At 33.4% G+C, this 27,638-nt stretch overlaps 2 protein-coding genes across 3 annotated transcripts; one reads left to right on the top strand and one right to left on the bottom strand.

Moving 5' to 3' along the window:
• Positions 1–5,705: 5,705 nt before the first annotated feature.
• LOC108982204 (catalase isozyme 3-like) lies at positions 5,706–9,395 on the bottom strand. Its single transcript, XM_018953510.2, has 8 exons — positions 9,140–9,395; positions 8,200–8,296; positions 7,648–7,925; positions 6,760–7,536; positions 6,532–6,621; positions 6,360–6,427; positions 6,136–6,229; positions 5,706–5,996 (listed from the first exon to the last, which is right to left on the bottom strand). The coding sequence occupies exons 1-8, from the start codon at positions 9,152–9,154 to the stop codon at positions 5,937–5,939; spliced, it is 1,479 nt and encodes a 492-aa protein (XP_018809055.1). The 5' UTR covers positions 9,155–9,395; the 3' UTR covers positions 5,706–5,936.
• Positions 9,396–24,002: 14,607 nt separating this feature from the next.
• On the top strand, positions 24,003–27,347 carry LOC108982186 (G2/mitotic-specific cyclin-2). Of its 2 annotated transcripts, XM_018953485.2 has the most exons (12): positions 24,020–24,306; positions 24,449–24,507; positions 24,605–24,737; positions 24,976–25,032; positions 25,123–25,168; positions 25,252–25,398; positions 25,485–25,610; positions 25,940–26,029; positions 26,137–26,358; positions 26,444–26,542; positions 26,631–26,809; positions 26,907–27,347. In XM_018953485.2, the coding sequence occupies exons 2-12, from the start codon at positions 24,453–24,455 to the stop codon at positions 27,049–27,051; spliced, it is 1,299 nt and encodes a 432-aa protein (XP_018809030.1). In that variant the 5' UTR covers positions 24,020–24,306; positions 24,449–24,452; the 3' UTR covers positions 27,052–27,347. The 2 variants fall into 2 exon arrangements, with proteins under 2 accessions (XP_018809031.1, XP_018809030.1); XM_018953486.2 differs by lacking the exon at positions 24,976–25,032 and having other exon boundaries at positions 24,003–24,306.
• Positions 27,348–27,638: the final 291 nt, after the last annotated feature.

Here is a 27,638-nt window from a genome sequence, read left to right as displayed (position 1 = left end):
ATGGGCATATCTACTTACTCAAGCATAAATCTGAATCAATTGAGAAATTTAAAAAATTTAAATTAGAAGTAGAAACCCAGTTGAGTAGACCCATTAAAAGTTTGAATAGTGATAGAGGAGGAGAATTTGAAACTTTAGATAATTTCTGCAAATTGAATGGTATAATACACATTTATACTATGCCATATAAACTTCAACAAAATGGCATTGCAGAAAGGGAAAATAGATCTCTATTGGATATGGTGCGATCGATGATAGTATATGCTGATCTACCAATATATTTTTGGGGTGAAGCATTATCGACTGCTATATATATATTGAATAGAGTTGAAACTAAAGCGAAATCTCTTACACCTTACGAGTTATGGACGAGACACAAACTGGACTTAAGTAAGCTCAAAGTGTGGGGTTGTAAGGCACAAGTGCTTATCCCAAGGCCACTAAGGGATAAATTAAAAAGTAAAATCTAGGAATGCAGGTTTATTGAGTATGTAGAAAACGGAAGTGACTACAGATTTTATCATTCTGAAAAAAGATTGATAGAAAGTAAGGATGTCGTTTTCTTGAAAAATACGAACCTTATTACTCCTATTGATCAGATAGATTTATTAAATGATTTAGAGAATCAACCGATTTCCACAGAGTCTGACAATAAAAATTCTAATATTATTCAAATCCAGAATAATAAAAATAAAAGAAAGTCAGATGAAAATCAATCTTCAGGTATTGATGTTGAAGACAGTGGGAGTAAAAGATCCAGAAGACCATGAATATTATTTCAAGATCATTATGCATTAAATACCAGTTTGAAAAATTTAGATAATGATCCTGAAAATTTTTGAGGCAGTCAATAATATTTATTCAGATAAATGACTTGAGGCCATAAAAGATGAAACAAAATCAATAAACAAAAATACTGTTTAGGAGTTAACAGATTTTCCAAAAGATTGAAAAGTTATTGGCAATAAATGGGTTCTCAGAAGAAAATTTAAAGTTGATGGTAGTTTGGAAAGGTACAAAGCAAGATTAGTGGCCAAGGGATATACTCAACAACTAGGTGTAGACTTTGTGCATACATATTCGCCTGTGGCAAAGTTCACATCCGTAAGAATCATCATGTCCATTATTGCCAGGATGAATTTGGAATTATATCAGTTAGATGTAAAAATAAATTTTCTCAATGGTGAATTAAAAGAGGATATCTTTATGATTCAACCAAAATGATTTCAAATTAAAGGATATGAAGATAAAGTTTACAGGTTGAGGAAGTCACTATATGGACTTAAACAATCTTCAAGACAGTGGTACTTGAAATTTCACCAAACCATTTTGGAAATGAAATATGAAATGAGTCCACTATATCATTGTGTATACATATGAAAAAATGATGATTAATTAACGTTATTATCATTATATGTTGATGATATATTACTGGCAGTAATTGTCTTGATATGATGCATGAAACAAAAGAATTCTTGAAATCTAAACTTGAAATGAAAGACATGGGTGAATCTGCCTATGTTCTTGGTATAAGAATTTCTAGAGATAGAAATTCAAATCTATTGTATTTAGATAAAAAAAAATATCTAGAAAAAATGCTTAAAAGATTTGGTATGAAAAATTGTAAATCTTTAAGTATGCCTGTTTACAAAACTCATACTTTAAATAAAAATATGTATCCAAAAGATGAGGAGGAAATAAGTGAAATGCTTAAAATTCCCTATGCTCAAGCTGTGGGAAGCCTCGTGTATGTAATGACAAGTACCAGATCAGATATTTGTCATGCAGTAGGATTGGTAAGCAGATTTCAATTTAATCCAAGTAAAGAACATTGGCAAGCAGTGAAACGTATATTAAGATATTTACAATGTACCAAAAATTTAAAATTGTGCTTTGGAAATAGTGATCTAAAATTAATTGACTATAGTGATGCTGATTTTAGAAGTGATGTAGATGATAGAAAATTTATGATTGGATATATATTTCTATTTAGTGGAACAACAGTTTCTTGGTTAAGTAAGAAACAGGGCTGTGTTGCTAAGTCTACTATGGAAGCAGAGTATATTGCTTGTAGTACTGCAGTGAGTAATGCGGTGTGGATAAAACGCTTTGTTGAAAGCTTAAATTTGGGTACATCCATAGAACCAATCAATGTGTTTTGTGATAATCAGTCTGACATTTCTTTGATAAAAAATAGAACACAGAGTTTCAAGGGAAAACACATTGATGTGCATTATCACTATATTTTAGATATAGTGGAAAGAGGTGAGGTCAAGTTTAATTTTGTTTCCTCGACCGAGATGGTAGTAGATCCAATGACCAAAGGTTTATCTCTAGAGAAATTCAGAGAACATGTGACTAGAATGTGATTGAGAGAAACCTAGGTGAAGCAATCTCATGGTCAACATGCATAACTCAGCAAATTTTGGGGACGCCTAGAAAATTGCAGTTATGGTGATACCCAAATGAAAATTTTGGTCATTTATAAAGTCACTGATAAGGTGATCAAGAAAAATCTCAGGAATGGCCTTAGGGTGAGTACTTGACGAAATTTCAGTGCAGGATGATTAACCAAGTAAAAGATTGATCATGGTAAAGTCGCTGATAAGGTGATTAAGGAAAGACTCCGGTAAGTAAATACTTAACGAAAATTTAGTACCATTTACTAAAGTTTTAGTGAAATGTGATTTGATTATCTAAGTAAACGGTTAATCATTTGCAAATTCGTTGATAAGGTGATTAAGGAAAACCTTATGAATAGCCTCTAGAGGAAGTACTTAACGAAAATTCAGCGCAGGTCAATACATGTGTTATGTATTCGGCTGAAGTCGTCAATTGTGACAGGGGAATGAATAATTGATCCAATCACGATATATGGATTATTAATCTAGTCACAGAAAATTGATGTCGTTCACTAAATTTTTTTTTTTTTTTAGTGAAATAAAATTACCCCTAATATGTGATCAGTGGGAGCACATATGGTAAAGGGTGCGGTCAGATAAGCTAATGAAAAAAAATGTGCCCACGTAGAGGCTTGTCATGCTCTGACGCCAATCTGCAAGAGTAGCAGATGAGAGTTGAGTAGTGGAAAGCTTATATTGGTACCAAGGTAAAATACTCAACTGGATCATCACCGTTTTGTGTGATCAAGTAGGAGATGTTATTGTAAGGGATGTGATCACCAAACGATGTATCCTTTGGAATGATATTCTCTTACATGGTGATTGTTCTCATAAGGGGTGATGTTTAAGAAAGTGTCAATGGACACAATCTTTTGATTTATGATTGTTCTCAAAAGGTTGTGACCTTTGGGTTACGATTGATTTACCAATAGTTGTGCCCTTTCACAATAGGATGTGTCACTCCTTAAAGTTGTGACCTTTGGATTACCATTGGTTAACCAATGGATGTGCTCTTTGCCAACTGGTGCATGATGACCTATAAATAGGGATCATTGGTGCACAAATTAGAACACTCAATTCTCTTTGTTCATTACCAACTTGTAGGACAAATATCCTCACGGGAGTGTCACCATATTCGCATAATTTCGCTTCTATTTATTATTTATTTCTCTACAATATATATATATATATATATATATATATATATAATATCATGTATATATATGTGGCTTCCGAGTTTAGCATTTTTTTTTTTGTAATATTAGATAAAGTCTTTATAAGATCATGTGTTCCTTCCAACAAAAACATGATCCATAGTAAAAAAGATAATTTTTTCATGTGATTTTCAAATTTTTTTTAAAAATATATATATATATATATATATTTATAAGATTTATACAGTTTAAAACTGCAAATACCTAGCTACCTTTATTTTCTTTTGCTTATCTTTCTTTATATTTATTACGTTTGTACTTTCATTAATAGCACATGATGAAAAAGTTATTAGAATATTATTGTGTTCAAATTTTGTAAAACATGAAAAATGGTAAATAGTCCTCCACAAAAAATAAAATAAACAAATTTCTTATTTTATTTTAGTTTTCTAATCGGACTATATATTTTCTTTATTTTTAATAGTGGAGAGACATTTCAATCACATTAATATATAAGAGAATGTGAAAAATATTAAAATATCGAGAATATAATAAATTAATGAAAGTTAGAAAAAAATTATTTAAATTGAATAAATAAAATAATATTTAAATAAAATGATATAAAAAAGTTATCTAATAGAAAAAATAGACAAAACGATTATTAGCTAAAATAGATAAAACGAGTTACTAGTTTAGATATTTATAAGATAAGTTTGGAATGCTTTTAATAGAAGTGACGGTGAGCGTTATTAATGTTAACCTTAGCCACAAGACACTTGTATTTTGTTCCAACCAAACTTAAAAAGGAATATTATAAAAGAACATATAATTTAGGAAACTATTGCACATTCCTTTTGAAAAATAGTGAGATCCGTCGTTGAATAATAATTTTTTTATGTGAATTTTAAATTTATTCACTTTTTTTCAAAATTTTTCAAAAAGAATAAATAGGCCGGTTTATAACTTTATACACCCTAAAACTGGAAATATAATTTTTTATTGTAAAAATACCATTCGCCAAAGAGCAGTACTACCCATAAGCCTCACACCCTGCACACCCACTTAAAAATATGTCATTTTATTTTTTTTATCCTATTTTACTTACAAACATGTTTAGAATCATTTTCATTATGTGGGTAAAAAAGTAAAATGACATATTTTTAAATGAGTGTGCATGGTGTGAGGCTTATGTTTAGAATTTTTCTTCGCCAAATGTCGTAAAGAACCCTCTCGTGAAGGAAACATTAATATAGGAAATAAAGAAGATCAATAACAAGGGAGAGATAATAGATGAAGGTAACAATCATGCAAGAGATAATAATGAAGAAGATGAAAATAGCTACGTCTTGAAATATTCGAGGTCCCAATTCCTCCAATGAAAATAACAACAATTCAGCAATATACTTTCCAGGCTCCCAAACAAGGATCCTCTTTTCTCTTCGTATACTGGAAGATGATGACTTAATTCGGCAATAATCAACTAAGGTCATGGGCCAATTTTAACTCACATTAACTGGGCCCATGGGCCACTAAACTATTTTAACAACTCAAATAAAAATAAAAGATAACAACTCAGTAGGAGCCCATCAAGCCCAGCCCAATTTAATTGAATTCATAACAAATGCTTATTTGGGTGCCAGATGGGAAACTTTCCTTCGTCAAACTCTCCGTAGAAATAGTCATGATCAGTTCGGACTTGGATTGTGTATTAAATATGCCAAATGCACCATTTCAATATTACATAGTATAACTCAATGTTATGTACGTGAAAAATTCTATTTATAAGTCAGCATGCACGGATAACACATTTATTAAAATAGTATTTACATGGTATATTTTATAAATTTGGAAGAAAAATTTAAAATTTAAATCTTATAAATCAAATATTACAATTTAAGGCTGCTGGTTATATAACTTATATTACATTGATTTGATATTATATTGATTTGATTTTCATAATTATCAATTCATTTTGATTTGATTTTTATAATGTTTATTTTATCTTATCTTAATGTAATTTTCTGTATGTCTTGTATTCAATAACATTTGAGAAAGTAAAGATGTAACCATCAACGTCTCTTTCTCTCCTTTTCTCTTCTCCATCTTCTATTATATTATATTTTATTTTCTATAAAACCGACCCAAAATAAATATAAATAGAACTTAATTGCAGATATACAACCGGCATATATAATTTATTGGATTGAAGCAAACACAAGATGCATACGGCCAAGGTTTCAGTATCTGATATTACACGTACGTACGGTAAATATGCATGGGATCAACAACACTCTAATTTGTCCCTTCCCCTCACATTTTTGTTTATCTTATTCTCGATTCTCTTCAGCTTATAAAAACATGCAACTTGCTTCACCTTAATTCACAGGGTTGGCCTCACATTAATGCGAGATGCAACCTTCTGACCCAGAGACCTGTCAGCCTGTACATATATATATATATATATATATATATATATATATATATAGCCAATGCATGCCAACGGTTAACATCAAAATTATCATGACAGCTCTAACCAGCTTTGAAGAACTTAAATAGAAAGAGATCATCGAGAGGATCACCTGAGTGAGGTATGAGACCCAGATGCTGCGAATCTCATGGGTGACACGTGGGTCAGACAAAACCTCAACCCATCTGTGGACACATCGATCTTGCCTGGGAAAAAGATCATGATCAGATCATAAGTGAAAAAGAAGCAAATTAATGCTAAATTGACATGCCCATCTATTTGTTTATATATATATATATTTATGTATAGTTAAAACAGTTGAGGAACTCAGGTTACCTGTCTGGTGCCCAGGATCTGTATCTATCTCCTGGTTGTTTAAAGTTGTTCTCCTTCTCAATAACACGCTGCATTAACCAGTAGTCTTTCATGATCAGAGGTGAACATTCAACAACATGTCGAAGGTACATTTTGAAAAAAGAAGGATATGCAATTGGATCGAGGAACTAACCTGCTCACGTAGTCCAGAGAGTATATCACGTGGAATGGGGAATCTCTCAGCAGGACAAACAGGATCAAACCTCGAGGGGTAGTAATTTACCTAAAATTTAGCATTGAAGCATTTGATCAGAATAAATAGACAATACCACCTTAATTAGCATGTTCCACCATTAATCCTGGGTGACACCAAGGTTGCTTGCATACAAGTCTGAATCTGATTTGACTAAAAATGTAATACCTCCTCATCCCTGTGAATGATATTCATGGAACCCTCATGGTGATTGTTGTGATGAGCACACTTGGGTGCATTAACTGGGAGTTGGAGATAGTTTGGTCCGAGGCGGTGCCTGTGAGTGTCAGAATAGGCAAAGATCCGACCCTGGAGCATCTTGTCATTGGAGTAGTAGATACCAGGAACAACATGGGCAGGGTTGAATGCAAGTTGCTCATTCTCTGCAAAGAAGTTGTCGATGTTCTTGTTCAAGACCAAGCGGCCAACTGGCTGCAGAGGCAAGATGTCCTCAGGCCAGATTTTGCTTGTATCAAGAGGGTCAAAGTCAAATTTGTGCTCATCTTCGGGATCCATTGTCTGGATGTAGAATTTCCACTCAGGATAGTTTCCAGCCGCAATTGAGTCGTACAGATCCTTAGTGGCATGGCTGTGATTAGTTCCTCCAATCCTAATAGCCTCTTCCTCCAACAAACACTTGACCCCAAGAGTGGGTTTCCAGTGAAATTTAACATAAGTAACTTTCCCAGCCTTGTTGATCAGGGTATATGTATGAACACCTGCGCCTTCAATGTGTCTGTAATCTTGTGGAATACCAATATCATCAAACAGGAGCATGAACGTGTTCAGACTCTCTGGATGGTAGGAGAGGAAGTCCATAACCCTCCAATACTCCTGGATGTTCGTCTTAGGGTTGGGTTTGAAAGCATGGATCACATCGGGAAATTTCATTGCATCACGGATGAAAAAGATGGGGAAGTTGTTTCCCACAAGATCATAATTACCCTGAGCACCAAGAAAAACGTCAAGCCAAACACATATATAAATACTACAATATTCCAATACAGTCTCTGAGTGTTCATATCCTGATCATGAAATATCAGAAGAAAACCTCACCTCTCTGGTGTAAAACTTGACAGCAAAACCTCGAGGATCCCTAATGGTTTCAGGGCTGCCACGCTCATGGATGACAGTGGAGAAACGGACAATCACAGGTGTCTGAACTCCAGGGGCTCGTAGAAAATCAGCACACGTGAGGTGAGTAATATCATGGGTGACCTCAAAGAACCCCTTCGCACTGGCTCCTCTAGCATGGACAACACGTTCGGGGATCCTCTCCCTCTCAAAGTTGGCAAGTTTTTCAACCAGATGATAGTCTTCAAGGAGAATTGGACCTGTGAATTAAACAGAAACAGAGTGTTGCAAATCCTGCATCATTTCAACTCTGTTTGTTTCAACTAAAGAAAAACTATATGAAACATGGGATTATCTACGTGTGCTGATCTGTGGCAGGCAATACGAAACAAAAATTCTTATTCTAAGCATAAATTAACAAGGGTTACTTTCCTTAATGAGTTATAACTGAGTCTCCTAAGCATGAACATGATTCAAGTATATTACCAATTATATTAAGTGACTATAAATAACAATCGTACATAGTGAAAATACCTCTGGATCCAACGGTTAAGGCCGAGTCATTGTTAAAAACGGGAGCCCCAGCGTTCGTGGTCCAGAAGGGTGTATTGTAAGCACTTGAGGGGCGGTACTGCATGCCATCGTGTAAAAAATCATTATATATATATATACCCATATTCAGCAAGCTTTCCATCAAGAGTACCGATCGATCGATCGATCCAAATGCTCACAACGACCATATATATTGTGTACAAACAGATCAAGATCTTCACGAAATTCCACAAGAGTCTTGTTAGGTTCAAACGATTTGATACACAAAACCACGTATTAATCTTGACATGATTTTTTTTAATGAAAAGAAAAATAAAAGAAAAAAAATTTCAAAGAAGAAAAATCATCTCTCTCGTAAAAATCATTTTCGTCTTCAATTCATATCATTTCATTAAATGAATATTTTATATGTCAGTATTAGTACGCGAACTGACTTGCAAGAAGAAGAATTTTCCATTCCACAATAATATAGATCGATCATACGTGGCCATATATATATACATAATACTCCAAGTAGTGAACCCGTTTAAAAATCTAAACGTACGGAACTATATATGACCAGGCATCATACTAATAAATAGAAGAAGTAGTACTCCTCCCAAACCATCATTAATTCTTATTGAGCTAAACATCTCAATTAATAATTTAAGCTAGCTAGCTAGCCAAACAAAAAGAATTCAACATATATATATATATATACACTTCTCTGTCTGAGATCGATCGTCGATCATTGTATAGATGCATGGAACTTCTTGCAAACCAAATCCAAGAAACATGGGTGAATGAAAAGAAAATAAACAGCAGAAATGAAAACTAAGAAGCGTATGATTCCCCTCCCCCGGGAAGAATTAAGAAATTGGTAGGCATAAGGATCATGACAAAATGAAATCTGAGTTTGTAATATATATATATATATATCTACCTTGTAGGGATCCATGGCGCAAGCTAGCTAGAAGGAAGATCAGAAAGAAAGAAAGAAAGAAAGAAAGAAAGAGATTAGGAAAAGGAGTAGAATGAGTGTAGAAGTTCTTGTTATTGATTTGGCGATATTTATAACCAAACCGAGTATCGGTTCAATAATTAATGGATATTTCCAGTAGTACCGTAGTGTTGTGGGGGTTAAAAGGCTATTTTCTCTGATCGATCTGTAATTTTCAAGCAATAGTACTAGTATGCATGACTGCTACTGCTACTGCCACTAGCTATATGTATGGGCATTGTCTTCGTATTTCTGCATAATATTATTTAAAAATAAAAAAAAACAACTGATTTATTAGTATTTATTATTTTATTATTATTCATCATTTATTTTTTATCATTATACTTTTACTTGTAAAAATGCTATATATATTAAAAAAAATATACACAAATAAACCTATAAATTTATGTAACTTCATGTGATCTATCAGATCTATTTTATAATAAAAATAATTTTATAATTTAACGTATTGCATCAAATTATATTAATTTATAAATTTATTTTTATTATCTTTTCATTAATTTTTTATTACTATTTACAATTTTTTTCAACCCTTCTACCGGTACCATTGAGAATTTTCATCTCAGATGAGTATTTGGTATTCATTTTCCACCCATCCCTGCGGAAAAGACAAATCAGTCGGTCGCTAAACCAAATTTTATGATTTATTAATTCCGGATCAACAGTAAGAGTGGGCTCCACGTGGAAATAATTGAGAACGTTGGAGTTGGCATGGAGTCAGCACTCATATCAGAATCACCGCATATTTTTATTTGTTTATAAATATGCGAGTCTTTTTTTAAATTAGATGGGTTGAAATAAAAAATAAAAAATATTAAAATATTTTTTTTTAAATATTTTTTTTATTTTAAAATTTTAAAAAAATTAAATTATTTATTTTATTTTATGTATAAATTTAAAAATATTATAATGATGAGATGTAATAAAAATATTATAAAAATAGTATATTAAATAATAAGAAAAATGATATTTACAATTTTAAACAGTATAAATCGTGTATATTCTTAATAAAAAATAGATAAATTTGTAATTTGCATAAAAAAAATTAATAATAAAATCGATTATTTTTTTTAAGCAAAACTTATCGTCACTAGTATTACTCAAATAATAAATTCCATTTTCAAGGATTTATCAGTAATTTTAGTGCTCGATGTGGGATTGGGTCGCTGAATTCCCTCGCATCTTATCCTGCTTACGGTACTGTTGAAATTATTGATTAAAGCAGGCCCCACTTTGATGGAAAAGTACCGTTGGGAGTTTCAAGTAATTGATTTGAATAAATACTATTTATGTAGTTAAAAAAAATTACTTTAATTATTATTTTTTAAAAAATAAATATTAAAAAAATATCTTATTTTATTTTAACTTCTTTTATTTATACAAATAAGATGAAATCGGATAAAATTTTAAAATTAAATAAAATATTATTAAAATATAATTTTTTAATAATATTTTATTTTTAAAATTTTAAAAATTAAATTATTTATTATATTTTACATTAAAATTTAAAAAAATTAAATAATTAAATAAAATGAAATAAAATAATTTATAAAAATAAACAAAACCTTAATATGCTAAAAAGACACGTAGCAGGCTTCTAGATAACCTTATCCACGATTTTGGGTTTTTTTTTTTTTTTTTGAAGAAATGGATTTTGGTGTTAAAATAATTAAAAGGACCCCACAATTAGACTGGTGCAGTTTTCCGAGATAGGATTATTAAAGCATATCCATTAACGTGCCGGTCTAAAGATGGAAAATCCCACTGCCAAGATGATTGAGAGAGACGATATGGAAAATCTTCGTTTTTTGGTATTTTGCTATAATTTCTAAGCATGTGAGATGGGTCACGCTGACTGTATTTTAAAACTGACAAATCAATTAATAAAGCTTAAGAATTTCTTATGATAAAATACACTGAAACTTATAAAATAAAATAATAAAAAAACCCATATTTGCACTATATATATATATATATAATTATATTTATAAATGATTTATGAACCTATTTAAGTGGTGATTATTCTTTTCTTTGCATGATTCAGATCAGATGTCATGGTTCCAGAAGTTGGAGAGTAGACATCCCGTGATCGTGTCAATTTTATGACTCGCTTCTTATCCCTTTGAAGTAAAAGAGGTTTCGAAACATAATATAAATAAATAAATAAAAGGTGATGTTGATAAGACGACCTACCTGATGTTGATAAGACGCCATTAATCATCCAACATAAATTAATCGAATGATGTATAATGAATAAGAGGAATGATTTTACGGATGTCAATTAGAAAACTTTTGCCAAGTTTTTTTTAATAAAAATATTATTCTACCTCAAATATAAAAAAATATATATTTAAAAAGCATTACTCTCACGAACTCATTTAAAAAAAATTAAATTTATTATTAAAAAATTTAAATTTTTATATAAATCTTAAATTTATTCATTTTTTTTTAAATGAGTGTGTGAAGCTTGATATTTTAAAGAAATTTTTTTCTTATCAACCACTCAACACCGCCACATCTTATAAAAAATGTATCTATATCTTATGAAAAATACATTTATGTCCTATAAAAAATATCATCACACTTTATAAAAAAACTACAGATGTGAGGTTTGAGATTGAATAGTACTGATGCATAATAAATCTATATCTTAAAACAACAAATATCATTTCTCTTTAACTTATATTTGTGAAATTTCTTGACAATTTGATTGGTAAATAAATATTATAAAACTTACTTTTAAGCTTTGTTATTTTTAATTAAATATTACATATTTTTAAAAATAGTTTATATAGTTTTAAAATATTAAATTTTGCACCCACCCTTTTAAAGTAGTGAATAAATTTAAAATTCACATAAAAAATTCTATTTTTAATAATGGGGCTTTATTTTTTTTAACAAAATGTAGATCTTAAAATTATATGTGGAACGTTATCCAAACTTAACGACATCTTAGAATCTTGAGCGAAAGGCGTTTAGTGGTAGGGGGTACAGCTAGATTCATTTTAGAAAGGAGAGATTGGAGCTAGATTCGTCTGCCTGGTATCAGTAACATCATCAAAACAAATTCACAATTGCATTGCTTTTCACTTTCACCTTTTGTTCTGAACTCATCGAGTCAAGGTTGTTGTTGGCAAGGCACAGTGGAGGAGTTAATATTGGTCTGAACTAAATTAGGAGCTCAAGGCCCATCATTCATAAAGAATAATTATTTAAATGAGTCGTATAGCTTAATGCAAATCCTAGTTGTCCTGGTTATTAGAGGGATAAATCTCACATTATGAATATGAATAACGTGGTGATTAGGTAACTCCAATATATTAGGGATAAGCCTTCTAATAATTGAGTATTGTGCAAAGTTAATCAATTTATAGTATTTATATAATATTCTCCATGCCTATATATAAGGGCAACATGTAACTTTTGAATGATCTGATTGAGCATTCTTGAATTATATCAGGAATTATTATCCTTCGAGGCCGCCAACACCTCCTTGAGTTCAGTGCAGCGCCACTAGACGTCGGGAATTCGAAGGTGGAGCTAGACGTCAAATCAAGCTATTGAGAAGGAACATCAAAGTCAAAAGCGATTGCCAAGTCAGAAAGGGCTTGACCCATCAAGCCCTCGACGTCGTCAAGGCCTAGAGAAGGCGCGCGTGTTGTTGGTGAGCAGTTGGGGCTAGAAGGCGGGGTACCCTGAGGTCTGTTAGCCACAAAGGAGGCACCCCAACATCTGCATTTGTGCCTACAGCCACCCTCTTCACCATAGGAGAAGGTGTATCCGTAGTAGGCTGGCGAGAACGCTTCTGTGAAACCCTTGGAGAAAACCCAGAGAAAGGCTTAATTGGAGGAGATGGCTCCAAGACTTTGTTTAGGAAGAGGCGACTCTTGACTTTCGAGCGGTTAGGCATTACCAAGAAACGATCAATATTGGCTGGTGTCAAGAGATCCTCAGTCCAAAGGTTATCCTCATGCTCACTTGCCTAGGCGGCAACCATGTCAACACGGGATTGCTCCCACTTGGATAGAGGTTCCAAAGCTGCCATCAAGCCCTTGTTGTCGGGAATTTTACTCCAAGTAGCTTTAATTGGGACTTAACGGCGCATAGCCTCTAAATTGAGAAATTCCCAACCTACGCCAGAGACCATGAAAAACTTCCTTGTCCATTGTTTGTCATTTGAATGGTGGCTTTCAAAACGGGCCAATTGCTGCTTGCTAATTCGAAAGCTGCAAATGTTGCCTGGAGAGCTCCTCAAAGAATAAAACGCTAGGAACTCTCGGGAGGTTAAATCTGGATATTCTTCTCTAGTGGGTTCCAAAACCAAGTGAAACACAATGCAAGAACAAAAAAGAACCCACCACGCATGAGAATGAAGCTGTGCAGGGCTAGCCTAAGAAGATCAAGAACATCGCGTACTGGGCGACATAAAGGAAATCACAAATCGTGGGTTAGGGCATAGAGGGAAGAGCAACCTTTTCAACGAACCCTTCTTCATTAACGCAACCATGGCGAGGGAGTTTCAGGAGTATTGAGTCTGGGAGACCGTATGTGTTGCATTGATTCGTCAAGTCTCTGGTAGTGAGGGTGGAGTGCCACCCAAAACCTTCGAAGTATGGGATGTCTTTAGCAGAGGAAGACTCCGAGACAACGGGGGTTTTGGATGTGTTTCATTGGGCCATGAGGATGACAAAGAAGCAGAGGGAAATGAAGAAATGGGAAAGATTAGGGTTGCGGATAAAGAAGTCGAAATAGTAGGGGCTTAAGAACATAAAAGAAGAAAGGAATAAATCGAGAAAAAGATGAAAAAATGGAAGGAATAGGGAAATGAAGAGCATGTGATAAATGCAAATCATCATTACCTGACTAAACGACGCGATTGAAGGAGAACGTTGTGTCGGTTACTGGGTAATGTACGCACGTTTCCCAAGTTTAAAATTCATGCCTCTTGATAAGTGGAAACGACGAGTAAAGTAATAAATGAGCCAACGGTGTAGTCCATAGGTCATCTAAAATTCCTAGCAGAGTAGTCTAAGGTCTCAAACGTCCTCGATCGAGTAAAGTAAGATATTTACAATTCCTTCGTTGGTGAATTTCTCATGCTTACATGCGAGAGGAATTAGAGGGCTATTAGGAGTTAATATTGGTCCGGTCCAAATTAGGGGCCTAAGGCCCATCATTCATAAATGATAACTACTCAAATGAGTTGTATAGCTTAACGTAGACCCTAGCTGCCCTAATTATTAGAGAGTGATAAACCTCACATTATGAATATAGATAATGTGGTGATTAGATAACTTTGATATGTCAGGGATAAGCCTTCTAATGATTGAACATTGTGCAAATTTAATCAGTTTATGGTACTCATCAAATGTTCTCCATGCCTATATATAGGGGCAACATGTAACTTTTGAATAATCTGATTGAGCTTTCTTGAATTATTGTCTCTCACTTATTGTTGACTTAAGTATTGGAGGGGTCACAAGCACATCTTGCCACCCACTTAATGATTTGCAAGTTAACAATCACGATTGGTGGTAGGACACGTCTTTTACAAATATATTAGTAATATTATATATCATTGTTCCAATAATTGTCATTAATTACTATCTCAATCAAACTTTTTTCGTAAGCAATCGAGGTTCAGTAGGATGGAACAAAATATGTTTGGGGGTAAAGAGAAATAGAAAGGTAAGAGTAAAGAAAGGTCTTTGTTAAAAATTGCTCGGTTGTATTTGGATGTTGAAATGAGTTGAGTTATGAATTATTTTATTTTTGGGTCCCATTAAGACGTGTTTAATTTTTTTAAGTTGAGATGAGTTTAATTTTTTAGATTGAAATGTATGAAATATGTTGAGATAAGTTTAATTTTTTTATGAAAAATTGAAAAAATAGTAAATTTCATCAATAATTAGATTGAAATGAAATGAGATGAGTTGGATTTGATTTAACAACAGATCACCACCCAAGTTAACATACAATTTGATCCCTTGCTTTGTTGTGATCATATCTTAAGTATCACTATAAAAAATATATATATTTATTATATATGAATTATTTAGAGAATAATTATTTACTATAAGAATAAATTCATTTTAATAGTTTATTCTGTAAATAGCTTAGTTGACTACGTATAAACATTTTTCTTACAGTGTACTTGTGATTTTTGCTGATCCTCCTCATCCACCGACGTTATAAGTGTCACACTTCGATTAAATGTGTTTTATGCGTTCCATGCTAGGTCAGATTTCGATTAACTGTACTTTTGGTGCATTTGCTTGAGCTATATATGTCAGTTGTTTATTGGATGATTCTATAAAAGATGATTTAATGTTAATAATTGTGTTGATAAAAATAAAATGGCAATGTGGTGTATAGAATTTTGGGCGTGACAAAAGAGACATCCTGTCCTGTCTACGAACGATTCTTTACAAAACAGTAAAACCTTGTTCGCTTGTATTTTCTCAACCCCATATCGTACTACTTGTTCAGGTCCCACCTTAGACAATATGTGTAGCACATTGATTATATTATGATTTTTTTTTCTATAATTTCTCAATGAATAACATGTACAATAAGAGAGTCTATTTATAGGGAAAGAGGCCAAGTGAAATGTTGAAGTCTTTTAATCAATATAATATGCATCAATATAATCTAAGTAGTATTCTAATCAAAGTAATATACATTAACGTCTCTCTCAAACTCTAGTTGGTGGAAACAAAATCATGAAATCGCATGGATGAGAGTTTGTGAAAATGACAACAAGCTGGTATTCATAAGAAATGAAAAAAAGAAACAAAGTGTCTTATTGAAGATGATGCCTAACGAAGTGACTATCAATCTCGATATATTTAATACGTTCATGGAAAACATCATTATGAGTAATCAATCTGGCACCACGATTGTCACAATAAATAGAAGAACAAGTCGTTTGAGGGGCACCCATATCTGTCAAAAGCCAACATAACCATAAAACCTTAGATGTAGTGTCTGAAATGGCATGATACCATGGCCCAACCCTAATTAACGGGTCAGGTCGGTTTAAGCATGTGCTCTATGGCTCAAGTCTCATTGAAAATTCACCAAAAAATCGTAATGAATCTTTGTCAAGTCAAACTATCAAACCGGATAGCACACAAACAAAATCAGACTCCATACAAAGAAATCCAAAGCATTCCCTTAACATAGCCCTCTTCTAATAGCTTTTCTATATATATATATATATATATATATATATAAAGGTCTTATTTTGTTCAAAATATGCAAGCAATGTTTCAACCAAGTAGCAACGGGGCACTTCTTGTTACACTTCAATTTGTAAAGAATGAGAAATTGAAAACAAGAAATATGCAGAGCATCCAATTGTATTTCTTGTATATTGTTCTAATTACATCAAAATGATAGTATATCTTTATATACTATTTACAGCACATGAATAATGGGCGGGAAAATTAATATTTGAAATAATCTAAACAAACTAACATAAAGTCCTATAACAGAATAACAGAAAAAATAGAATACTATCTATACTATCTATACTATCTATCTCTAATACCCCCCCTTCAAGCTGGAAGATGGATGTTAATAAGACCCAGCTTGGAAATTAACGTGGAAAACAATGGATAACCTAGTGGTTTAGTAAAACAATCAGCTAGTTGATTGTGAGAAGAGACATGAAAGAGCTTAATGATATCTGCTTGAACCTTGTCACGAATAAAGTGACAATCTATTTCTATATGTTTTGTTCTTTCATGAAACATAGGATTAGTGGCAATGTGAATGGCAGCTTTGTTGTCACAATAAAGAGCAGCAGCTTTTGAGTGAGGAACTTGAAGATCTTGAAGCAAGGAAAATAACCACACGACTTCACAAACTGTGTTGGCCATGGCTCTATACTCAGATTCAGCTGAGGATCTTGAAACAACACTCTGCTTTTTGGATTTCCAGGAAATGATAGACTTGCCAAGGAAAATACAAAATCCTGTAACAGATTTTCGAGTATCTTGACAGCCAGCCCAATCTGAGTCAGCAAATGCTGTCAAATGAAGAGGAGATTGTGCAGAAAAGAATAATCCTTGGCCAGGAGAATTCTTGAGGTATTGCAAAATTCTTTGAGCAGCATGAAGATGAGGCAGTCGAGGAGAATCCATGTATTGACTCAAGGTATGAACTGCAAATGTTATATCTGGCCGTGTGATTGTAAGATAGAGCAATCTGCCCACTAGTCTTCTATATGAAGTTGGATCTTCTACAAGAGAACCATCATCCCGAGAAAGCTTGAGGCTTTGTTCCATTGGTGTTTTGACAGGTTTAGAACCAAGAAAGCCAGTGTCTGACAAGATTTCTAAAGTGTATTTCCTTTGAGAAATAGAGATTCCAGAAGTATTTCTTGCAACTTCTAAACCCAAGAAATATTTCAAAGACCCAAGGTCCTTAAGTTTGAATTGTTTATTGAGAAATGTTTGGAGAGTAGTGACAGCAGCCATGTCATTGCTAGCAATGAGGATGTCATCCACATAAACTAACAAAGCAATAAAAGTGGTTCCTTGAAGTTGTGTAAACAGAGAATAATCTGCCTTTGATTGTTTAAAACCAAGATCAAGAATGGTAGATGAAAACTTAGCAAACCATTGCCTTGAAGCTTGTTTTAAACCATACAAGGATTTGTTTAATCTACAAACCCGTGCATCATTTTTATTTCCAAAACCAGGAGGCAAGGACATATACACTTCTTCCATTAAATCTCCATGAAGAAAAGCATTGTTGACATCTAATTGAATTAGATGCCAACCTTTAATAGCTGCTACAGCAAGAAGGCATTTAACAGTAACCATTTTGGCAACTGGACAAAAAGTGTCAAAGTAGTCCACCCCTTCTTGTTGTGTATATCTTTTGGCAACCAACCGTGCCTTATATCTCTCAAGTGTCCCATCTGATTTGAGTTTAACTTTATAAACCCATTTGCATCCAATTGAACTCTTTCCAGGAGGAAGAGTAGTTAGTGTCCATGTATTGTTTGTTTCTAAGGCTTGAATTTCTTCAGCCATAACAACTCTCCAATGGGGAATTTTCACAGCTTGATGATAAAATTGAGGTTCAAAAATTGTGGAAAGAGCTAAGGTAAAAGCTTTGTGTTTGGAAGACAAATGAGAATAATCAAGTGAATGGGATAAAGGATGCTGTTTACCTGAGAGAGGACCAGAAATCCCATTTGAAGTAGATGGAGAAGAGCAAACCTGTGAGGATGCCAAATGGCAATGGAAATTCTGCAAGTAACTAGGTGGTTTATGCACTCGAGAAGACCTTCTAAGAATAGAAGGATCTGGTATGGAGGGTAATTCAATATGGACAAAAGAGATAGAATCTGGATGAGGAGTGACAGATTCTGTGTGAGGTGGTGTAGGTTTTGTATGAATAGACTCTGTAGGAGGAACAGATTCTGTATGAGGAACAGATTCTGTATGAGGGACAGATTCTGTATGAAGGACAGATTCAGTAGGCAGAATAGGAAATGAATCAGTTTGGTCATAAATGGGAGCAGGAAAAATATGAGAATAGGAATGAGATGGTGAAACAGAAAGAGATGTGTTGAGAGATTGAAATGGAAAAATGTGTTCATGAAAAACAACATCCCGAGAGACAAAAGTATTATGATTATCAAGATCATAAAGTTTGTAGCCTTTAATGGCAAGAGGATAACCAATGAAGATGCATCTTTTAGCTCGAGGAGCAAATTTGGATCGATTATGAGCTAATGTTGATGCATAACAAAGGGATCCAAACACTTTAAGATGAGAGTAAGAAGGTGGTTTGTGAAAAAGTAACTCATATGGTGTTTTATTTTCCAACAAAGGTGAAGGGATTCTGTTTATTAGATAGACTGCTGTAACAATACAGTCAGACCAAAAAGTTAAAGGAACACTAGATTGAAAGAAAAGGGCACGAGCAACATTGAGAATGTGTTGGTGCTTTCTTTCAACAACTGAGTTTTGTTGGGGAGTAGTTACACAAGAAAGCTGATGAATGATGCCTTTTGAAGAAAAGAATTGAGGCATAGAAAACTCAATACCATTATCTGTTCTGATGGTCTTAATGGAAGAATTAAACTGAGTAGTGACCATTTGAATGAAATGTTGCAATAACACTCGAGTTTCAGATTTAGATTTCATCATATACACCCAAGTGCTACGGGAGAAGTCATCTACAATGGTTAAAAAATATTTAAAACCATCTAATGACTGATGTTGGAAGGGACCCCATATATCACAATGTATAAGTTGAAAAGGAAAAGAAGAATGGTGTTCACTGTGAGATGGGAATGGTAGTCTTTTGTGCTTGGCAAGAGGACATATTGAACATATATTGTCACTTTTATTGATGGAATCAATAGGTACAACAGATGACAACAATTTAATTCGAGAAAAGGAGGGATGACCCAACCTTTTATGCCAAACATCAAATTCAGAATTATTGGAATGAGAAACAAAAGCAGAATTTAAAATTGGAGTACAAGGAAGAGTGACACTAGCATCTGGTTTATGCAGTATGTATAATCCTCCTGTGGCTCTACCCTTCCCAATCGTTTTCCAATGGGTGAGGTCCTGTACATAGCAAACAGTACCAGAAAAAATGATACAACAAGAAGTAGATCGAGTTAATTGGCTGACAGAAAGAAGATTATAGTGAAAAGAAGGAACACACAGTACATTATGCAAGACAAGATGTGAAGATAAATGAATGGAACCAATATGTGTTATTGGTGCAGAAATGCCATTGGGCATTTTAACAACTTTATTTTGAACAGAATGAAAGGAAGTGAAAAAAGAGGTGGAATGGACCATATGATCCGTGGCACCAGTATCTATAATCCAATCATCAAGAGTGATATTCAATGGAAGAACAGTATTTAAGGAAAAAACAGAAGATATACCCGAAAGTTGGTCAATAGGAGAAATCACATTTGCTGTTTGAGGAACATGTGAATCAGAGTTGAGAAGTGCCAAAAGCTGTTGATATTGTTGTGGTGTGAGTGGAAATTGAGATGAGGAATCAGCAACAACTTGATGAGCTGAAGATGATGGAGTAGAAAATTTCCCTTTGGATCGATATCCAGGAGGATATCCATGTAATTTGAAACACTTTTCAATTGTATGTCCTGGAACAGAGCAATGGGAACAAATAGGCCTATCTTTGCGAGTAGAGGGTTTAGTTTGATGAACAGACTTTGTTGCAGAAGAAAGTGCAGCAGATGGAATGTGAGGAACCAAAATGGATCCAATATCTCTTTGGCGCTCTTCTTGAAGAACAAAGGAAAAGACCTTGTTGATGGGAGGAAGAGGATCAATGAGAAGTATCTGTCCACGGATTTGTGAAAAAGAATCATTAAGTCCCATCAAGAAACGCATAACATAGTCTTGTTGATGCAGGTCCATCAATGTATGTAAACCTCCACATGAACAGACAGGTAAGGGCCTATAGTTCATCAATTCATCCCATAAACCCTTCATTTGAGTGAAATATGCACTGACAGACAAATCATTTTGCATGAGAGAAGCAATTGACTTCTGCAATTGATAGATCCGAGGACCATTACTTTGAGAAAACCTTTCTTGAAGATCAGACCACATATCACTGGCAGAATCAACATATATTACACTGGCAGCAATCTCTTTAGAAAGAGAATTAAGAATCCAAGAGAGGATCATATTATTGCATCGGGTCCAGATAGGAAAAAGAGGAGAAGTATCAGATGGTTTAACAATGGAACCATTGACAAAACCTACTTTGTTTTTGGCAGTAAGAGCCATGATCATAGACCTACGCCAAGTATTATAGTTGTCACCAACAAGAACTTGAGTAACAAGAATGGATCCAGGACTATCTCCATTATGAAGATAGTAAGGACTGGATGAATCTGATGAATTGTGAGTAGGAGGCGAGATAGATGAATTGGATTCTGTAGTCATGATGATTTGCGCGGGAAGATGTTTTCAAACTGATACCATGTAAAGAATGAGAAATTGAAAACAAGAAATATGCAGAGCATCCAATTGTATTTCTTGTATATTGTTCTAATTACATCAAAATGATAGTATATCTTTATATACTATTTACAGCACATGAATAATGGGCGGGAAAATTAATATTTGAAATAATCTAAACAAACTAACATAAAGTCCTATAACAGAATAACAGAAAAAATAGAATACTATCTATACTATCTATCTCTAATACAATTTACTAGCTGTTTTCGTTTCTATTTTTGCTGTCTTTATTGACTTCATTTCATGCGAACACATAGGGACTATGTTTGATCATTTGGGGCCATGAAATCCAAATATGTCAAAATCCAAACATGGATGTTAATGTGAAATAAAAATCATATAGCAAATAAATAAATAAAAGAAATCCAAATACCATTCGTTCTCTTCTCTCCTCTTTCTTTTTAATTAGGTACCCCCACATTAAAACAAAAATCTAATTCCATGTATATATTCTCACAGAAAACAAATTATATTCATTAGATTTTAAATATCATAATTGTAGAATAATGATTATTGATTTATACAAGTCTCAAGTATACAAATCTTCCGCATGTCTTATATAAAAAAAATTGACCCGACTCCACTATAAAATAAGTGTAGAAAAATCAATTTTATAGTGTATCCCAATTTTTTAAAGAATTTGCATGAAATTTATACGCTTAAAAGTTATACCTAATATTACTCTTTAAATATTATGGGTAGTAGGATTGATTCCACGAAGTGGACGCCAAAAGAGTTGTGTTCGTTGAAAGGGGCAGCACGCAACAAGCCGGCAAGCCTTAAGCAAAGTTCCTTATCACAAAAACTACTTGTATATCGAAAATGTTGGGGAGAACCGGCCTCGCGTCCAACGTGGCAAAATGATACTATACCAGTTTGCCCTCTAAACTGACCGTTGGTCTATTTTATTTATTTTTATTTAATAGTTAAGAAAATAATTATTAATAAATATATTTTTTTTATAAATATTAAAAAAAATTATAATAAATACAAATTTACTATAAGACACGCCCAACTGCACATGCATGGTAATAGTGTAGGACTCTTTATAAATATTTAAATATTTCTTCAGTGGAAAATGATACTATACCAGTTTGCCCTCTAAACTGACCGTTGGTCTATTTTATTTATTTTTATTTAATAGTTAAGAAAATAATTATTAATAACCAAACGTGTCAGATCTTAGATAAACTTAGATTAAACCATAGCAAGCCACGCGTTGAAAGAAGATCTTTCAGCTCAGTCGCAACCTTCATGGTTCATAGTGCTGTAGAGCGTATTCTGGAGTCGTGACAGTGGACTCCACCTATCAAAGAAGTAATAATAATGACTAATGATATATTGTAACTCTTTTATTGTAACTTATTTTATAATTAATCAGTGCAAGCATGTAACTTTATTAAAATTTAATTACATTTTTATAAATCTGTCAATTATTTATTATAGAATTACAAAAGAATTGTAATAAAAAGCTAATCATTTATTTAATATAGTTTAATCATTTTTCTTAATAATAATAATAATAATAATAATAATAGAATTATGGATCGATCACTCATTAATCCACAAATAATGATATACTTACCATTTTAATTTTAATTTTTTACATTTCTTAGAGCAATTATGTAGGATTAATGAAAGGATTCAATTCAAATATTTTCTCTATTTTTATTTAAAATTGATAGTATCCCATTTGATGTCAGAATATAAAATATTAAAGTCATCTCACATTATCTTAACGAGCGAAATAATCAAAATACTTTAATCTTAACGTTAAATGTATGCCATTGATACATTTACAATTCTTTTAAAATTAGGATAGGTGATGATAAGTAGAATTTTTATTCGAAATGTTGCTAGCGCATACCCCTAGTTATAAATTTATTGTTATTTTTCTTTTGATTTTTTTAACATTCTTAATTATTAAGAAAAAATAAAAACATATATATAATTTTACTAATAATTACTTCCTTAATTATTAAGTAAAAAATAAAAAAAAAAATTAAAATGTATGAGCAGTAAGATTTAGTGGTAAGTTTGAGGGGCTCAACTAACATTTTCCTTTTTTTAAAATTAATACTATATACAATCATGAGTTGTGCAAGCCATTTAAAAAATAGTGGAGTCTATTATTAAAAAATTAAATTTTTTTTATGTGAGTATTATATTTACTCATTTTTTTCAAAAAGAGTGCACAACACTTGTGTATTATATGATTGTTAATTTAATTTATCTTATAATTATTCTACGATTTATTTTAAATCAACCAATATAATCACGATACTTTATTAAAAATTAATTTTGATTTTACATAATTATTATTCGTTTTAAGTTGCTAGATTGGTAAAATAATTATAGACTAATTGTAGTTGTATAATTTTTCTTTAATTAATAAGTTATTTTACTCATTATTTTTACAACACACATCTATTTTTATTTTTTATATTTTTTTCAATAAACATATAATATAGGACTGTTAAATAGAATAACTCATTAATTAATACAACCCTACCCTTAAAAAGGGCATATTGATGACGTGTGAGTGTGATTACGAAATTTTGAAAGCACATGCGATGCGAAAGTAGCCGTTGCGTTGAGGCGGAGACGGAAGAACGCGACTTTTCATCTTCGAGATCTGACGGCTACGATTCACTAGCCGTTAGATTTAAAAATTTGTAGAGACAAGAGAGAGGACCTATGTGCGGACATATATCCGCTGTTTGCCTCCCTGTATCGCTTATACAGTTCGTCCTTTTTACCTCCTTTCCTTTTTTCTTCTTTTTATTGTTTTGTCCCTTTGTATAAACATATGAAAACCTGAGGAAGATTCAGAGAATAGTCTGTTCACGAAAGAGCCAGAGAGAGAGAGAGAGAAAGAGATCCACTTTGGGTTTCAATGGAGTTTTCTGAGTAGTCTCTCTCTTCTTTCGTGTTTCAAGAAAAGATCGCATCACCGACTGAAAGACTCCGCTTGTTTGGTTGGAATCAGTAAAGGGAGTCCGAGAAATTCTTTGTTTTTGTTTCTGGAGTTTGCAATTCAAGACCTGGGTATTGCTTGTTAATCTGTGTTCTTGATTGGGTTCTTTCCCATTTCTTTTACTTCGGATTTTGACCGATGGGATCGCTGTTCTTTCATAATTTTTTAATTGGATTCTGAGTCTTTTTCGTTTTTCTTCTTCTTTTCTGTCAGATAAATGGCTGGATCAGACGAGAACAATCCGGGCATTATCGGACAGGCGAATTTTCAAGGTACTTGAACCACTGATATTGTTGTGAAACTTATATAAGTCTACGCTCGAAACCCCAGCCTAGATTTTTTTTCTCATTTTGCTTTGCGACTTACAAGGTGGATTTCGTGCTGGAGGTGGAAAATTTGGTTTGGGCGGTGGACACAATCGGCGAGCTTTGAGCAGCATTGACCGGAATATAATAGAAGCTCCTCCTTACCCTTATGCAATCAACAAAAATGTCTTTTCAGAGTAAGCTCTTAAACCCTATTGTCTTTTTGGTCGCTGCGAAAAAACAAGAGGAAAGTATAGAAATGGAAAATCCTGTGTTGTGTTCTTCTTTTGTTGCTTTTGTTCTTGCAAAATTGATCAACTTAATTAAAGTGGGAAAAATCGATGCATTCCTTTCTGATTGTATATAAAAGATCGTAAAAGATTAAAAAATAATTCTCAAGGACAAAGAAAATAAAACGATCCGTTTGGTCGCCAGAAAACATGCAGATCGCAATAAGAAACCCCCAATTCCGGCACACCGACCAATTACGAGGTCAGTTGTCTTCTGCAAGATGGTTTTTTATGTTAAACGGTTTTTCCTTTATTTTTCTTTGGATTTTGATTGTGGCTTTTTTATTTTCAGAAAATTTGCTGCCCAGATGTCCAATAAGCAGCAACTTATACCCGAGGTCCTATATCTGTAATTAAAGATAGTTTATTTGAGTGCATAGTATGGATGTTGTAATTGATTGATGGGTTATTGCTTTAACAGGAAGCTAAGAAACCACTGCAGTTGGTTCCAAATCCTAGTGAGTCTGAAGATTATAGCATCATAGATGTGGAAGACTACAAGGAGACTGATGATGTGCCAATGTTTGTGCAACACACAGAAGCAATGCTAGAGGAGATTGATCGAATGGTATTGTCCGACCTCTCCCTCATTTAACTGCAATTTATATATGGAAGTTTCAGTTGGGATGCCATTGGTGTTTTAATTCCTTGCAGGAGGAGGTAGAAATGGAAGACATAGCCGAAGAGCCGGTCGTTGACATAGACAGCTGTGATAAGAAGAACACGCTTGCAGTTGTTGAGTATATTGATGATTTATATGCACACTACAAGAAAGCAGAGGTCCTAGTGTCGTAAAACCCTGTTTTTTTGGCATTTTCAAGATTGTTTGAACTCATTTAGTGGATTTAGTTTTTTTTTTTTTGTTTAATTCCGAATTCTTATCATAAGCAATTCTTTTATTGTTTTTAATTAACGAGAATGAATGTTACACAATTATCAGCCAAGAACAGTATATCTAAACTTTGAGATTTTATGTTGATGTGGTGAATTTTTTCGCCTTGTTGATTTGTGCTTGATGAGATGTTTAGCATCACAAGAAGAGTAGGTTTGTCGAATTTCTTCTCCTCTTTGACAATTTACTAATATTGTGGTTCAATATGTTGTTGCAGAGTTCTTGCTGTGTCCCACCAGCCTATATAGCACAACAATCTGATATTAATGAGAGAATGAGAGCCATTCTCATTGATTGGCTGATTGAGGTACCCAAAATTCTGTTTGTGGCTTACATCTGCTGAACCTGATTGATTGAGGAACTTGCTATCTAGTTTAACTGAAATCACTAACAAGTTAGTGAATACAATAACAGGTGCACTACAAGTTTGAACTGATGGATGAGACCTTATATCTCACTATAAACCTGATTGATAGATTCCTAGCCGCTCAGCCCGTGGTGAGGAGGAGACTCCAGCTGGTTGGAGTAACAGCAATGCTTCTCGCCTGCAAATATGAGGAAGTTTCAGTTCCTGTAGTGGAGGATTTCATTGTGATTTCTGACAAGGCTTACAGCAGAAAAGAAGTACTTGAGATGGTAGATTTAACTAAAATCCTTATGTTTTAGGTTCTCTATAAAAAAATTCAGAATTCGGCTGTATGATTTGCTCATGTGCCTGCAGGAGAAGCTAATGGTCAACACCCTACAATTCAATCTGTCAGTTCCCACGCCATATGTGTTTATGAGGAGGTTTCTCAAAGCTGCTCAAGCTGACACGAAGGTATGTTATTTTATATTGAATCAACTAAACTGCACACAGCCTTTTGTATATTATGCAGTGATTTTGATTGTGACCTTGAAATAATCAGATTGAGTTGCTGTCATTCTACATGATCGAAATGTGCCTAGTTGAGTACGAGATGCTCAAGTTTCCACCTTCGTTGTTGGCTGCTGCTGCAATATTTACAGCTCAATGTACTCTTTGTGGGTTCCAGCAGTGGAGCAAGACCTGTGAGTGGCACAGCAACTACTCGGAGGAGCAACTGTTGTAAGTGGATATTTTCCCTAGAAACTTTGGGGATTGACTAACTAACAAGGTGGTTGCATTCTTACTGAATTGAAAATTGTTTCTTTATTATGCACAGGGAATGCTCAAGGTTGATGGTTAATTTCCATCAGAAATCTGGCACGGGAAAGCTCACAGGTGTTCACCGGAAGTACAGTACATCCAAGTATGGTTATGCTGCAAAAACTGATCCTGCTAACTTTCTCCTGGGGACCAGATTCTAGCAGCAGTGGCTGGCTCAAGAAACTAACTTTTTTACAAGGCAATTGGGGCCTGGGGGGAATGGGGTGTAATTGAGCAACATAAGTTGCCCCTGGGGCTTTTGAACATTCTCTGATATGGTATTCCAAAATTTAGGGGTCTTTTGTTCTATGTTTTATTTGAACATAGAGGTATTTCCAGCTCTCTTTTTTTTTTTTTTTTGTCTGCGGAGGAAAATAAGTTTAAGTTCTGTTGAACTTTTTTCCTGAGCAAGTTGTGTATCAGAACTTGTTACGGATATTGTTCGTTTGTATATGCAGATTGAAGGGAATTTGTTTGTTTTAAAAGTTGTGTTTGCTTCTCTTTTCCATATCGAATAAATGTCTAAAAACTAGGGTTATTATTATGATGTGTTTGATCTTGAAGGTTAAAACGGCCCCCCTTAGAGCACTTTCATTGGATTAGCTAAAATTAAAGGACAGTTTTGATGAATGTAAGAAAAATTTAACTTTTAACTATTCATTCATATAAATCTTCACACTGGAATAGCTATTTTTTCATTATATAATAATAAAATAATATAAGATGAATTTGATTTTAGTTATTCACA

This window comes from Juglans regia, chromosome 8 (genome assembly GCF_001411555.2).
Source record: "Juglans regia cultivar Chandler chromosome 8, Walnut 2.0, whole genome shotgun sequence".
NCBI lineage: Eukaryota > Viridiplantae > Streptophyta > Magnoliopsida > Fagales > Juglandaceae > Juglans > Juglans regia.
The sequence above is the reverse complement of the archived record's forward strand: the minus strand, read 5'-3'. Positions and strand labels throughout refer to the sequence as shown.